This window comes from Condylura cristata, unplaced genomic scaffold (assembly GCF_000260355.1).
Source record: "Condylura cristata isolate star-nosed mole 26May11 unplaced genomic scaffold, ConCri1.0 scaffold00009, whole genome shotgun sequence".
In the NCBI taxonomy this organism is placed as follows: Eukaryota; Metazoa; Chordata; class Mammalia; order Eulipotyphla; family Talpidae; genus Condylura; species Condylura cristata.
In genome coordinates this window covers 36382065-36399042 of record NW_004567110.1, presented here as the reverse complement: position 1 = coordinate 36399042, position 16978 = coordinate 36382065, and the positions used below count along the sequence as shown (strand labels likewise).

At 36.7% G+C, this 16978-nt stretch overlaps 1 protein-coding gene across 12 annotated transcripts in view; it reads left to right on the top strand.

Annotated features, from left to right (window-relative positions):
• RALYL (RALY RNA binding protein-like) overlaps positions 1–16978 on the top strand; it is a 580783-nt gene that overhangs the window by 477836 nt on the left and 85969 nt on the right. For all 12 annotated transcript variants that reach the window (XM_012722964.1, XM_004679761.1, XM_012722961.1 and 9 more), the window contains one exon: positions 9387–9419. In XM_012722964.1, the coding sequence (XP_012578418.1) occupies positions 9387–9419 (33 nt within the window). The remainder of the gene's footprint in view (positions 1–9386; positions 9420–16978) is intronic.

The window sequence follows — 16978 nt, the reverse complement described above, 5'->3', positions numbered from 1 at the left end:
ATCTAGAGTATAGGGAAAGGTCCTCACTGGATCTAATTATCAGTGATTCACTGGTACACAGATGGTATCCAAGGCCATTCGACTAGATGAGGGCAAACACCAAAGGAGGAAAGAGGACAAAGAATTCTAGACATAGCTCTAGAACATACTAATATTTGAAGTCAAGAATTAGTAAAGATAAATCAAAGAAACAACTATTATAGTGGGTCGATTGAATGGTATGAGCCTGATGAGGAAAATGCTTTCACTGAGAAGTAATCAGTTGGGGCAAATACACTTCAAAGTTCATGTTAACTAATAACCCACTATGGAACTCAGCATTGAAGTGACATGGCTCCATCTTGCCAGTTAACTGCAGGAGCAATGCAGAAGGACATGGGACCTGGAATTACAAAACCACACTTCTGTAAAATAGCTATAGCCATAGGGTTAGAGGGACACTAACGTGAAGGCAAAATGCAGCGCAGTGTTTCACAATTATGAGATTGTGTTGACTGAGGACTGACAGCACAGGTGGCTGTTATTAAGGTCATTAAAATCTTAAGTGCTAAGATTTAGCTTTTTCAAAGAACTATGAGGGGGTGGGTAGCAGCAAAAGGATACAGGTTCTGAGAGAACTTGAGGTAACCAAGACAGGAAGGCAAGGGGGAGAGTAATCTGTCAAGCAAGTTGGTCACTGGGAAGAAAAACAGAAACACAGGTAAGGAGAAAATGGGCAAGAAATGGGAGTTTAATCATGGATGGAACTGAAGGGGATTATGCTAAACTAAATAAGTCAGGAAGAAGACAAATACCAGATTTCACTCACATGTAGTCTATAAAGAACAAAATATAGAAACTAAACTATGATAAACCCTGCATATCTGACTGTAGGATTGAGGGTCCCAGAGGGATAGGGTGGAGTAAAGAACAAAGTGGGGAGGCATCCAGCGGATTTGGGGAGAGGACTACGGGTGTTTTGGTGGTGGGTGAGGTGTAGTAACAGTCATCTGAAGAGGCATGAGCCTAGACCCCTAAATCATTTACAGTGTTTTTAAACTAATATTACCTCAAAAGTGAATTGTTGTTTCCCAAGCCTGTATCTGTCAAAAGCTACAATTTAGGCTGAAAGAATTTCAGGCATTTAATTTAAAGATGAGATGGCATGAGGGACCTGAGCAGGCCTGAAGGCGTGGGACACACACAGGGTGGGGCCTGGTGGAGAAGGAAGAGAGGTGTGTGGAGATGAAAGTCAAATGTGCACATCACCCCATGGTGCCAGCCCTGTGAAAATGGATATTGCGTCACTAGCAGTGTTCACACTCTGCACAATTATCACTGGCAATCAAAAGACCGCGCAGAACTGCATTGACTGTGATGTCTTCATTTAAAAAAGCAGGGGGGAGATAAATTACCTCAAAATTCCGCAGAGTAGGGCTGAGTGTTGAGATCTCAACTGGATAAATCTGACTGATTACCCACTTCCCCAGTCTGTGCTCTTGGCAGATGACCAGTCTCTCTGTAGGATTTAACAGTTATTAGCAAGTAACTAAATACGACAACTAAAAGCGACAGCTAAGCAGCCACTTGCTAGTTTTTCTTAAATGTACTTCCTCTCACTTTATACGTTTGGAATTAAGTGAGCAAAACTTCCAATATGAAAATAATTAAGTTGCAAGTATCTCTTTCCAGGAAATCTTTTTTTTTTCTTTTATTTAATGGAAACATCTCCAGAAGTATATGTGCTGCTTCCAATGGGAGATGTGGTGAGATTAATTCTGGAATTACTGTGGGACAAGAATAAGCACTGATATTCTGTCTTGTCCAAATATCTACTGCCCCCATCCCTGACCAGAGACCCAAGCCTGTTGGAGTCTCCCAGGGGAATCTACCAGTGGTTAATGATCTTTCTTGCCAGAAGGATCCTCTATATATTTCACCTGGATTCCTCATGCTGCAGTCAGTTTTCCCAGTGGAGTTATGAAAGAACATTACAGCCTGTCCACGAGAAATGAGTCCTGTAGCCTCAATTTCCAATAGAGCAAAAGTCATGGCTGTGGGTGTCAGAACCATCACTGAGATGCTTGGTGGCCATCCATTAAACTATCCCTGAAGTTAGCAGCACAGATGGTGGTAACTGCAAATGGAACATACCAGGGGCCCAATAATAGCCCTAAGTAGATATTTCAGCTTGGTGTGAAAGCGTCTGATATGGTATCACAGAAAATAGAGGGAACGCTGCTTTTTATTTCAGAGAAATAGAGTCATTGTAGGACAGTTCTATCACAAGAGCTCTTCTCAACTTTGAGATGAATTTGATCTTCTACTAATGACCAACAAATAACACAAAAAGAAAATGGTACAAATATACTTTAAGACCAAGAACTCAAGATGTTAATTAGAACTGCTCTATGACCTTCTAGCTTTACAACCTGAGGAAAGTAACTCAATCTCTTTCTGCCTAATTTTCCTGTGTATAAAATAGAACCAATAAAGATGCAAATTTAACAGGAAGGTTATGAGGCTTAAATGTGCCAAAACTTTGAATATTGTGTGTCAAGTTCCAAATGTTGGTTATTATCATCTATAAGGCATTTATGTGTACATTATTTTTATACACATTGGTGTATGTCTGCAGACTGTATGCATCTGTTCCTTTTGTAACTTAGGGTAAATACCTTCTGTCAGCACAGAATTAGTAAATACCATTTGGACACCATTCTCCTCCTTTCCTCTCCATTTTTGGAAGTAGGCACAGGTTAATTACAGCCCTTTTACACTTAGAGGCCTGAGTAGGTTTTAGACTTCTTGTCAACACATTGCTCCCACAGCCACCATCAATTACAATTGACATGGAATTTAAAAAATCACTTGACCTCTCAATTTTAAAGCTTACAAGCTTTTAAGGAAATGAGTGCTCCTCCTCCCAACCATCTCCTACTGGCTCAACAGTTTCACCCAGAGCCTCACTTTACAACAAATCTCCCATTGGGGTTGGACAGAAAACACAAAAAGCTCTGCCTGGGATAATTCTTGTGTGCCTGTTATCACACGACTGCCTTGTAGTTAGCCACACCTGTAAAAAGGCTATGGTTGACGTGGGAGTGTACTGCAAGAATGCTAGTGGTCCATGGAAAACGGTATCTTAAAACTTTTTTTTTTCAATTTACTTATGCTTACAGAACTGGGGTATAGGCCAGAGGAGCAGGGGCAGTGAGAGGATTCACCAGAGACAGAGTGGGGAGCAGAACAGGCAGATCTACCAAGTACACTGCTGAGGGGAGCAGCGGGCGGGTCAGGAGAGGTCTGCCTTGCCATGTGGGTCAGTCACCTCCAGGGCAGGCGGGGATCGAACTCATGCTGAAGTGGCTTAAGCTTCTTAGTGCTGTGCTTTAACCCACTGCGCCACCAGGGAGGGCCCAGTATCTTAAACTTTTATTCCACCAAGGACACTGACCAGTCATACTCAGATTTTTTGGAGTACATGGAGGTGGAAGTTGGCACCTGTATGAGACATTGTTTCTTCCTATGCTGTGTACCAAAAAAAAATTCTGTTCTTCCTAACAAGTTTCTTGCTTCCCAGAGCAAGAGCTCTAGAAGAGCATCTTGTAGGCACTAGGTCCCAATGGGACAGCACCAAAGACTAGACTGCTTTCACTTGCACAGGCAAATGAATAAGTACCACAAACAGGTTCTGATTTTTCATTCGATGTTAAAGACTTTACCTAGAGTTTTACTTGGGATTTTTTCAAACTTCTGTCAATAAATGAATTTTTAAGAATTCTAATAGACTGTTTACATTGATATGCAGATGTTCAGGAAAGGAAGACATCTAACAATCATTTTACAAGTACATATCTCTGATCAAAACCATCAACTTTTGCTCACATTTAATCACTTACCTTGAAAAAAAAAAAGCCGGTTTAAATCAGAAGGCCTTGGAATCATGAAATGTCATCCTGATGTGTTTAGATTACAAATGGCTACTGATGGAATGTAGTCTAAATTTTAATTATCAAAATAAGATTCCTGTAATCTTTAAGGTTATTTGTAAAATAGTCCATCAAATTGTTCCATAAATAAGGAGTGATAGCTCACAAGGACCTAGGTCACCATCATGGCCCTTTAGGGGTGAGACAATGTCAGCCAGGCAGTGTAGATTTATTATATTCTTCCCTGTGAGCCTACAAAGCAGAAGCTACAAATATAGACTTTGAAGTCAGACCTGTGATTGAATTCAGACTTCATCACTTTACTGAGTGACTTGAGTAAGTTCATTGGTTTTTCTCAACTTGAGTTTTTTCACCTGCTCTTGTCAAAATTACACATATTTAAAGGCTTGGCACAGTCCCTAGCATTTGGGAAACCCTAGTTACAATGATTACTCGTAGACTCAAAGTTTGTGAAAAAAGTGTTGGCATAAATATTACTCAACCACTCTGTTTTCTACATCAAATTCACCAAGTAGTATTTTTAAAACACTACTTGAAATGCAGTTGAAAAGCAACCCTTTCTAATAAGAAAAAATAGGCAGTGAAAAATTTCCTCCACCCCTTTAATGGATTATTTCATTCATTTATGGGTTGACAAACTAAATTTCAAACATCTCTAGATTTCAAAATCATCTTTGGAATAAAAATCAGCTCAGATCTGTATCTGGGAATGTAATCCTCCTCCAATTATTCTACTTCCTGGCTTCAGCTAACCAGCATATGAGCTACTTCCAAAGGAAAAATTTCTCTTCTGTATCTTCTCTTATCCTGCAGAACTGATTAGTCTGTTGCCATAGATTCACCCACGTGCAGGTTTACTCACTCAGTCATTTATGGGGGCACCTGCTATGTGCCGAGTGCTGTGCCAGTTACAGGCGAGTACAAATGGCTAAGCAGCTCTCCAGCTCCTCTCTTTGGGGGCTTTGCATTTACATACCTAGAGTCCTATTTGTGCCCCCAGGTAGTGCTTCTCACCTCAACCCTGGTCTTCCCATTCTACACACACTCTCTGACCACCCTCATTCTTTTAGTGCAGAACTAGTATATATCAGATGCTAGCTCGACATTAATAACATGACTTCTAACCCTGTGTATACAGCCAAGATGTCTTACCTGCATTCCATGCAAACATTTCCATCTGTTGTCTACTGCACATCTTCACCCACATATCCCAGCATGATGCACTGGAATATAACTACTTCACCAACCTATTCACCAATCTGGATTCTTTATAACTGCTAACTGGCCTTCTATGAATCCAGAAATAAGAATGAAAGGTCTCACAAATCCAAAATAATAACAAGAATGGCTAACATTGAACTATCCATTCACTTTACCTAATTTGCTTACTTATTGAATTCTCAGAGCAACCCAAGTTAGGTTTGTTATGATCTTCACTTTGTAGATGAGATCACTGAGCCACAAGAAGAGTGCCTAACTTCTGCAAGGTCACACAACGAAAGGTGGTAGAGTCAGGATTAAAATCAAACATTTTAATTGTAGAAACTGTATCCATAAGTTCTTTGGAAGCTTCACCTTAAATGAAAGCTTTGTGATGTCAACACTAAAGAGAATAAATGAGATGGTAGTGAAAAGTGTTGCTACTTGGTAATTTTAACTACAAAATCCTATAGGTCTAATAAGTGATCATAATTAAAGGTACTTTAGATTCATAAAAACTACTAGTCTTACATAGACCTGATACTTGAAATCCCTGATGCAAATGATGCATATGTCAAAGCATAGGGATGTGAGCCAGCAAGATGTCACTCAGGTACTGAGCTTCTTGTTCACCCTGACTGGAGTATAAAATTTGCAAGGTTAAGTAGTAGAAGAAAAGGACTGGGAAGGAATTCTTAGTTATATTGAAATTTTGGGGCTTTATTCTGTAAGCAAATAATGGAAGTAAAGGGGCAGGGGTGAAAAAAACAAAGTTCACCTGAAAAAATTACTGAAAGCCTCCTATGATGAGGGTATGATTCTAGGTACTTGAAATACAGTGAAAATATAGTGAGGTCCTACTTTTAAAAAGTATACACTCATAGTGGGGAACTTGAAAAATAGACTATCAATTTTAATATGCCATGATTAAGTGTCACAGGATATGCTGTGGGAACAGTCATGAATTACTCCTGATCAGCCCCTGTTGCCTTAAAAGAAAATACTTCCTGTAAGCCCTCAGAATTTTATAATAAAGAGAATTGCATGATGAAAAAATTATTTCAGAAAGATGATCCTGCTCTGCTCTTAGAGATGACCATACCACCACCACCACCCCTAAAAAAGGAAGGTCATTGGAGAAATTATTCTGATAGCCCCTATATAAGTTGATCACTTGAACTGTGATAATAAAAACTGAGAGGTCAGAACAGAAAAAAAGAGGAAACTTGACAACAGAAATGACAAAACTGGATCTACTGAAAGATTCTAATCTTTCTAATTTAATTCCATGAATGTACCATTGAATTAGGGATAAAGAGGAAAGAACAGAGTGAGGGAAGAAGATAGTGAATTTAATTTGGGACATGTTCATTTATAGGCACCTACCATTTGAGATGTACGGTGGTCAATTTAGTCACATGTTATAAATAGAATGATTAGAGATATGTATTTGGAAATATCTAGAATTTCGCCAACATTTGAAAATATATGTTTTCTGGGTAGAACACAGAAAATATTTTTAAAAAAATGAAGTGTGATAGTGCCATAAGGCACATGTGAACAAAACAAACAGATTGATGAGAGCAGGGTACCATGGGAGACCTGAGGCATGAACTGTGAAGCTAGGGTGGCTGAATTCAAATCCTAGCTCAGTCACTTTTTAGCTGTGTGACCTCAGGCAAAATACTTAGATTTCTTTGGACATCAGTTTCTTCATTTGTAAAGTGAGATCAACTTTGGAAGTTATAATATTTAAATCAAAGCCTACAGCATTTTTAATACTCTGGCCCTTCATAAATATAGCTTAGTTTTTGTTTGTTTTGTTAAATACAAATATAAATCCTTTAGTTCTAAATAATCATCTTCATTTCATCCTCTATTTTATAACTTTACTATTTCTTATTTTTCTGAAGGCTATGGTTTGTTTATCTTCTAATTCTAGTGAGTCCCCAATGAAGAATTATTAAATTCACTGCCTATTTCATGTTAAAAGTAAATCTTGGAAAGATAAAATCAATCCTTTTCTTCACAAAACAATTACCTTACAAAAAAATAAACATACTGAGAAAAGTTCTCTCTGGGCATATCACAATGTAATCATCTGTTTCTAAGGATTCAATTGATAAACACTCTTCTCCAAAGGGATTTGCTCCTAGAAGTTTTCTCCTTTTACATTTTTTTTTTTTACTTTCAGGACTAAAATTACAAAAGTGAGGTTTTTATATATTCAAGGAGGCCCAGCCTTGGGGGATAACACTATCTTTGGCATAGCATTGGCAGTGAGGGTGAACCTACAAATTGCTGTAAATGCATAATCCCTAATCCCATGTTATTCACAGCAGCTCCTTCAGTTAGCTCTAAGGTTTACTATATTACTAATGAGGAAATATGAGGATCACTGAATGGTCTCAAGGTTGGGGAAGTAAACTCTGTTTGGAACTCTTGGTTACAATGCAAAGCATCATTCAATTTGTGCTGGTTATCAAGTTTCCTCTGCAATTTCTCAACATTCTGAGGATGGTACATGAGTTTGGATAGTCTGAGTGTTGTTCTCCAAAGAGATTTTCTACTCTGCTTTACCACTAAAAATGCTTGGGAATCCTGGTGAAGGGTGTGTCTTCAATGTCTTAGAATGACTAGTAAGCAATAGCCCATCCTTTTTTGACCACTGAGTAGTATTGCACTGTATATATACCACATCTTTTGTGATCCACTAGTCTGTTTTGGGGTACTTAGCTGTCCCCATAGTCTGGCTATTATAGATAGTGCTACAATGAACATAGGAGTGCAAGTATACCTTTGCATTAATGTAGTTGTGGTTTCCAAGTAGATACCTAGGAACGGAATTGCTGGGTCATATGGGAGATGTATCTTTAATCTTTTGAGAAACCTCCATACTGCTCCATAGGAGCTGATTCACTTTACATTTCCACCAGCAGTGTTAAAAGGGACCTGGAAGGAATGATGCTAAGTGAAATAAGTCTGAAGGAAGAAAAAAACACTGGATGGTGTTATGGATACTTTATATGTAGACTATAGAGCCAGATAAATTCAACCTCTAAAACTAGTACTTGAAAGCGGCTATAAAACTGAATTGGGGTGGGGAGAGAAGGGTAAGTGGAGGAGGGATCACAAAGTGAAGACATGAAGAGGGGCATAGTAAACCAAAGTGGTAGACTATGAGGACTTCGGTGCTCCAGCTGTGGTAACAGCACCAGAAAAGGTGTGTGGGCGTGGGGGTACAGGAGCCTTCAAAGTGCAAGCACTAACATAAACCATTAACTCAATTAAAATAAAATTTAAAAAACCTTTGAGCTCTTCTCTGAAGTCTTCTATTGAGATGTTGAAGGAAGATAGTTGAAGGGAGAAGTACTCATTGGAAGGATTTTCTGTAGTGTGCTCAAAATACTACAACTAACCAGATGTTTACAATCAGAATTCTCCTTAATATATTAACAGTTAGACAAAAGTCCTAGTTATAAGCATCACAGAGGTTTAGGAGGAAGCTGTGATTTAACTCCATCCTGACCAAAGTGGTCTCACTTCATACAGAAATTTACTGGAAATAAATTTTCAGCCAATATAAAACTAAATGTATGATATATTTCTTCACTACTGGATATACTAAAACATCTACAAACAAATTACTGTTAAAAAAAAAAAAAAGAAAATGAGGGCCCTCCCTGGTGGCGCAGTGGGTTAAAGCACTGCACTGAGAAGCTAAAGCCACTTCCGCATGAGTTCGATTCCTGATTCCCGCCTGCCCCGGAGGTGACCACATGGCTTGGCAGACCTCTCCTGACCCGCCCACTGCTCCCCTCAGCAGTGTACTTTGTCGATCTGCCTGTTCTGCTCCCCACTCTGTCTCTAGTGAAACCTCTTACTGCCCCTGAGCCTCTGGCCTATACCCCAGTTCTGTATGCACAAATAAATAAATCTTTAAAAAAAGAAAAAAAAAGAAAAAAAATGAGTGGAGTATAAATCAATTCGACTAGCAATATTATCTTAATGTGTCATTTAAGTGCTATAGCCCTATTCCAAGTCTCTCATTTTATTTGGTTTCTGCATTAATCCAGCCACAATTTGAATTTGTCTAGATGAGATCTTAATATGTTATTTATAGCTCTTCATGGGTTCTACATCATACATTTTCATCCAAATAAGTAAAATAATTTCATCAGATTCATACAAAAACAACTTTTAAGTGTACAGCAAATTATTACATTCAAACTAATATTTACATTTCTTTCATAGACTCGAATCAAAGGAGCCTTTCCTGTCAGTTGGGTAAGTATATGTCTAAATATTTCAAATCTCAGTTTTCTAATTCAAATTTACGAGACCTTCTGAGGTCATGTTTTCAAATCATGTAACCTCATAGACAAAGTCATAACATATTACTGAATGCCTGGGTCTCCAGCAACATTGCTATCTACGTTTTATTTCCCTCCACTGCTCTGTGACCTCAGAAATTAAGCTGATGTTGTATATAAAATTTCTTATTCTTTATAAAGCCAAAAATGATGCAGCTATCTTCTATACTGTCATAGTAAAGACATGCTTAGCTTGGTTTGTCAAATTTCTTTGAACCAATGTTCCTAGTCTGCCTTTTCATTTTTTTATTCTTTCCTTTCAATCTACTCTAGTATTTCTTCTCCTCTTTTCTCCAAATCTGTCTTCAAAATCTATAGCTATTTGTTTTTCTCCAAATCTGTCTTCAAAATCTATAGCTATTTTTTTTTTCCTTTTCGGTTTACTTCCCTATTCCACCTAGGAGGGCTTTCTCTCTGAACACAAAACTGAGAAATCCTGAAGCAGATTAAGCAAGATTAACTTTCCTCCTCTGCCAGTGTCATTCTGACTCACAATACATTTGTAATAATAATATGTTGGACATAAGAATACCAATTACTATGTCTAGACATTTACAAAGAATCAGCAAACTTGTTTTTAATTCAGCCACTAAATTATTCTTCAACTAATGTATTAAAATATCTTAAAGAATTTTGCATGCTCAGCATTATGGTTGTTGTCAAATATCAAAATGTGTTGGAAGATGAGAAGTCAAGTTTACAAGAAATGAAGATAGATTTGATAAGGGAAAAAAAGAAAACCGCACACACAGGCAACCATTATATTCATGCCTAATGGCCAGAGACATAGACTTGGGTTAGATTTTAGTAGTCATGTTAAATTTCTTTTATTATTTACTTGTAACCCCTGAATATTTCTGTCATTCATTGAGCAGCATGTTTCACTTTCTCCTTCTACCACTCAGAAAAGTATTTCATAAAGCCACTGAACCACTGGAATCAAAATAATTGTTCTGGGAGAGAAAAGTGGAGTACGTGCATTTACTGGAGGACTTTATGAAAAATGAAAAGTCAAGTTGATCTGGTCCCCCAAAAGCATTAGAGCATGCTTCTTTCAGTCATTGATCATCAACTCCTATTGTTAAAAATCTGTAAGCCTGCAGAAATCTTGTATTTTGAATTCATGTGCCCTGCCCTCAAGTCAAGAAAACTGAAATAGCTTCTCTTCATGCCTCAATGGAGTTTCTCTGCAGCATTTCCAATACTTTGAGATGGAATCCCCTTGTTATTGTATACCTCTGTTTTACAAAGGCAAACAAACCCTAAGTCATCTTTGTTTTTAATTTATCAGGAGTTTAGCATTCATTATTAGCATCCCAAGGAAAATTTCCCCAAAAAAAAAAAATGATATAACACTCAGTAAATACTCAAAATGGGAAAATTGGCATAGCTTTAAGAAAACCTTGCTTTTCCTTAGGAGTGCCATAAAAATAATGGGGTATGGCCCTCCCTGGTGGCTCAGCAGGTTAAAGCACTGCACTGAGAAGTTTAAGCCACTTCTGCATGAGTTCGATTCCCGCCTACCCCGGAGGTGACCACATAGTGCGGCAGACCTCTCCTGGCCCACCTGCTGCTCCCCTCAGCAGTGTACTTCATCGATCTGCCTGTTCTGTTCCCCACTCTGTCTCTGGTGAGGCCTCTCGCCGCCCCTGAGCCTCTGGCCTACCCCAGTTCTGTATGTACAAATAAATGTTTAAAAAAAACTTTATAAAAAAATAATAATAATGGGGTGAAATGTGCAACACAAATGATTCTGATAGCTAAATGTGTCCATTCTCCATTGTCCAGACTGTGTACACTTCTCTCCTGACCCAGTTCAATAAGAGGTTAGAGTGCTAGTGAACCCAGGGGACAGATATGAGCCCACCAGGCACAGGGAGTCTACTATGAGAATAATTTGTCACTTTGAATTCATAGCCACTTGCTGCAGAGAATGAATGACGGTATGTGGTCTACAGTATCAGTTTATATATGAATATGTGACATTAAGCTTCTAGGAGCCTGCATACTTTATCTACATAAATGCTAACTCTTTGTTTAATAAAAAGAAGTGTGAACCATATTAATGAATAGCTCAGTGCTAAATACTGCCTGCTAACATCTTAAAGTACTTGTGAATATATAATTCTGGAAGTTGCTTTTATCCTCTCAGGCTTTTGTATTTACAGGCTAGCTGTATTAGTCTAGGCAGTTACTTAAACTCCCAAGTTTCATATTCTTAATTAAGAAATGTAGGTTAAATAAATAATTTAGAACAAGCATTTAGTTCGTTCTTGGCACCTAGGAATTGCTCATAAATCTTAGCTATTATTGAAGTTCTAGAAGGTATGTGTGTGTACAGTGCTAAACCTTAATCAGGACACTGATCTAAAACCTTAATCAGGACACTGAAATAGTTCAGAGAATAAAGTCCCACTTTCACAGTCTATGGTTTGAGTCAAATGTGGGCCCTCCCTAGTGGTGCAACAGGTTAAAGCACAGCACAATGAAGCTATCATATCCACTGTAGCATGAATTCCATCCTGGCCAGGAGGGTGACCTCCATGGCATGGCAGACCTCTCCTGTCCCACCCACTGCTCCCCTCAGGAGTGTATTTCAGTCAGTCTTGCCTGATCTGCTTCCTGCCCCCACACCTCTGGCCTGTACCCCAGTTCTGTATATATAAATAAATCTTTTTGAAAAAAAAATGTGAGTAGAATGAGCTATCAAGCAAGTATAAATCTTGCTTTATATTTTAATGATGAGCACCAATAATTATTAGATTTTCTTAAAGGAAAGAAATATTAGCAAATATTTAATATTCACTCTTTTTGATAAATGCACTACACTAAATATTAAAGTTTCTAAGTATTGCAACAAAAACTCAGTCTGATTATGCCAATGGAAAAAATTGTAAAAGAAAGTTATAATACAAGGAAAGATTCACTTACAGAGATAGAGCAGAGAATTGTAAAAACAAGTTAGATAAAATCTCAGACCTCAGCTCCTCAACTATATGTTCATATAACAGGGATATTCTTTCATATGAATCACTAATTTATAAAGTGATATCATTAGGAAAAATGAAGTTAATTTTATTTATTACAGAAAGAAAATTTAGCCTGGGATGATATACAGAGGCTCATGAGCAACTGGTTCCATTCATTCAGGTCTGACCCATAGATGTAACACTTTCCAAGGCTGTCTTGGCCATTCAAATACCACCAGGCCTGAAAACCACTGTGTCACTTTGGCATCCTCCCCCATCCTACACAGGTTTTTCTTATAAATATGTATGGGCTTTAGAGACTCTTTAGAAAATCTGGGAAATGTCACTGTTCACAATCTCTCTTCATCTGGGATGTGGAAATGGGAGGTAGTCATTTCTCTAGAACTCTCCTGTAATTCACCCATCAGAGACCAGAACAGATGAAAGAGACCAGAAAGTATGCCATAGAGATCTACATGGTCATGGAGCGCTCTTAGGATATATAAAACCAATGTCATTCTGATATTGTCTTAAACCTAAAACTGAACCTATATGTTAAATTTTAAAGTATTAAGCAATATAATTTAAGATCTAATATTTATTAACTATTTTTAAAGTTATATAAGTTTAAGATTGACATGATGTAAAATGATAATTATAGATAAGAAAATGAAAAGAGTCAGATTTTAAAATTAAAATTCCTTCCCATCTTACCTAACAGTAAGAAATATCAGTTAAGCACCTTGTTATTTAGCATGAAGCTTAGACTTGGTCGCTAAAGAAGAAGGAAATGACTAATGGCCTACTCATCCTGACACATTATATTTTAGAGCAATTAAGAAAACTCTCCTGAAAATGCTTTCTTTTATGAGTAATCAGATCAATTCTGATTTTGGAAATAAGCTGGGAAAATACAGGCATCAAGTTTGCGTTTAGAAAAGTGAACAAGAATAAGTGATTCTCTCAATTAAGTTTCTAAGATATAAATCTGAGTTTAAAACCAGTTTTCGCTTGGAAAGATTTTCACAGCTCTTTAATGAAAAAATACAGATGAGAGGAAACAAATATATTCATTTCATATTTGAGGTTCACAATGTAAAGACATGTCAAGAGAATGCAGGAATCCTCAAGTATATATGACACATTGCAGGCACGGCCACTTTAAAAAGGGCACTGAACGAAAATTTCTATGTGAATTATTTCTTCTTACCTCCCCAGCATGAAGCTGACTTTCTTTTTTTAGAAAACCTTTAATGTGAATCTGTTGTATTTTGGAATGGAAGCTTTAATTCATTTCAGTTTTCATATGTTTGCATAAGTAGCTTTACTTCTTATAGGGACAAAATTGTTTTCAGGCTTTTTCACTGCAGCAAAATATTTAAATCACTAAGAATAAGTTTAAAAATATACTGATAAAACAGACTGTATTACTTCCTGATTTGACCAGAAGATGTTAAAAAATCACATCCAGGTTGAAAATACAAAAGTTATCATTTATTTTATTTATCATTATTGTGACACTGGTTCTATGAGTAAACCGGTCATGGCCCAGCTGACTCTCTTGCACTCCCAGAGATGTGCTGAGTCTATTCTAAGTTCAAATGAGGAATGAACACTCAAGGAGGAGTAAATCTCACCCTGTTGCCTACACTGAGCTGCACCCACCTGCTCACAGCTGGACTTTGTTCAATGATGTTTCCTGGGGAACACCTCAGCCCTCTTTTTTCCAGTCTTGGAACTGAAGTTGCCCTTCATTATACTTCTGATGTTGTCCTAAAGATGCTATTAAACCTTGCTACTCTTTTTAGGTCAAAAACTCACTCTATTTCATTTTTATCCAGGTTTATGAAACCTTATAGTTGCTAATAGATGTTAAACATTATTGTAGCTATTATCCATTTTAACAGCCTAAATTCTGTAATTTGATTTCCTTGATTTGAAATCCATTCTATCACTTTAGCTAAGTGTCTGGGGAAATCTGTTTAGCTAAGAGTTAATAACTCTTAGGGCTATTGTGAAGGAGATAATCTTGGGAAGTGCTTAGAATGGTGTCTGACACATCGTAAATAGAAAATATTATATGTATAAAATAATAATATATATAAAAGCTAAGTGGCTGAACTCATAAACAGAACAGAATTGGTAGTTGCAGAAAGGTAGGGGAGTTGGAAAGGCAGTTACAGTTACGCAAAATGAATAATTTCCAGGAAACTAACATATAGTGATATAACAATAGTTAACTATACTTTTGTAGTTTTAAAATTTGCTTTAACAATAATTCTTAAATTTTTTCACCACAGAAATGGTAACCGTGAGGCGATGGATATGTTCACTAGCTTGATTGTGGATATCATTTTAGAATATGTATGTTTATCAAAGCTACATTGTGTCCCTTAAATATAAATAAGTTTCATCTGTCAAAAAAATAATATAACTGAAAGAAATTTAAAAAAAATAAAACACCCAATGAAAATACTTTCTTTAGAAATATTAGGAAGTGAGAATGGGGTGATATCTTAGAGGGTTCTCAACTGAACTTTATAGGATCATGGTGACAAACAGTATGATAAACTAAAACTCAGTACAGTGTCGAAACTAAGGGAAGGTTAACAAGAAACTATCCCTAAGCTGTAAATATGCCCCTCTGACTTCATAGAATCACTGATGGCCAGTTCCACTCCTATCTTTTGACAGTGTGGTTTCAATTTTCTCTGTGTCTGCAGGGAAAAGGGGCTAAGGGAATAAACCAATTTTCCTCTTCTAAAATTCTATTTTTTATTTTATTAGACCCAGACAATGCTACCACAAAATGAATGATTCCTTTAGCAACTGTACTTGCTTCATTTTTTTACCATGGCCCTCCAGGCAGCTTCCCTGGAGAATACACAAAGTTTTCACAGCGTTATTTTTGTCATCTAAAGCAGTTGTGCTTTCAGACCTGGTGCTACAACTATAATTTTAATTTATCAACCTGCCACTCAGTGAAATGCTGTAAAAACATTTGAAAGCTTAAACCCATCATTTATTTCTGCACCTGTCAATGACACTCTTCTGTGCTTGTCAAAATCATTTAAACTGCACTATGATGGCATACACAATATCACCAATAAATTGGGTAATCAATCATGTATGTATCTATTTTGATAGTGGTGCCATCAACACGTGGGTTCCAGGAAGCATGTTTAAGAAGCAAGAATTCATTACTCTTCAATAATAAAATACAGTGGAGTCATCATAAACAGTCTTCCCCAGTCCTCAAAATTAAAAAATGTCTTAGGCAACTGAGGAGCTGATTGTGACTGAAAACTGCATTTATTTCTTCAGTGAAATGTTCTCCTCGGGGAAAAGGAAGTAATTGCACATTATAGCAGGCAGAAATATAGTATTACTTGGAGGGAAGAAAATACATGGGATCATTAAGTAGATTTATTTAAGTTCTGCTTATAAAGAAAGCAGTGATGCAGGATTTTATAGCTGATGATATTTCAAAAGAGTGTTATCAGCAATTCCACTACTATATTTCATTCATATAATAAAGTGTCACATTAAGCCTAATGTCACAGTTCGATCATATCAAGTTTACTTTGAGAATTGGTATCATTATATATCATAGACCACATCCACCTCAAAATTTGGATGAGATCTTTGATCATATTAAATTAAGGCATTTAGAATCAATCTGTCATTTAAATAGATGTACACACACACACAACAGAGAGGAAGCACTGACTTAATCACTAAATCCATTCAACCTGATATACAGGCTCTATGTCTATTTAAAATCAAATGTTGATGAAAATGTGACTTAAATAATATTAGCCAGATAATCTAATTGTACCCTTAAAACTCTTGGTCATAGTAATCTTTACAACTTAATTATTTTGTAAAAGCAAGTTGAAAAGTTTTAAAGGACTTGTGATTACTTCATTTCACACATTTCTAAATTAACCAAACTACTTTACAGACATCAAATAACCTTACTAGGAAAATAAATAACTAAACTTGACACATTAAAATTCTTACTCATGAGAAGCTCATGAGTAAATCATGTCATGTTTATTCATGTTAAATCATGTTATGGAATCAAACTTAGAATAATCAAAGATTTTGCTAGGTATTTGATAGATATTAATTTACACAAACCACTGTTTTTTTATTGCCACCAGCAATGTTTTCAAAAAAAAAAAAGCAATAGTGAAACTTGTAAGCATATAGTTTTGTTGATGAAAAATATATTTAAGGTGTGTTTTAGAATACAGTAGACACAGTGGCCTAGGGTCAGTCTCATTACTATTAAAAACATTTCTTGTAAACCATTACTAGGAATAAGCAGAATAAGTACTTTGATGTCATTCATTTGAAATCAGTCCACCTGGAAGGAAATTATGCCAACTTGAAAAGAATGAGTTCTTTCTCCTTTTTTAACTATATAAAATACACCTAAAACTGGTTTCCCATTGAATCCTGCTTGGTTATCTGAAAAATTTCATGAGAGTATCAACAA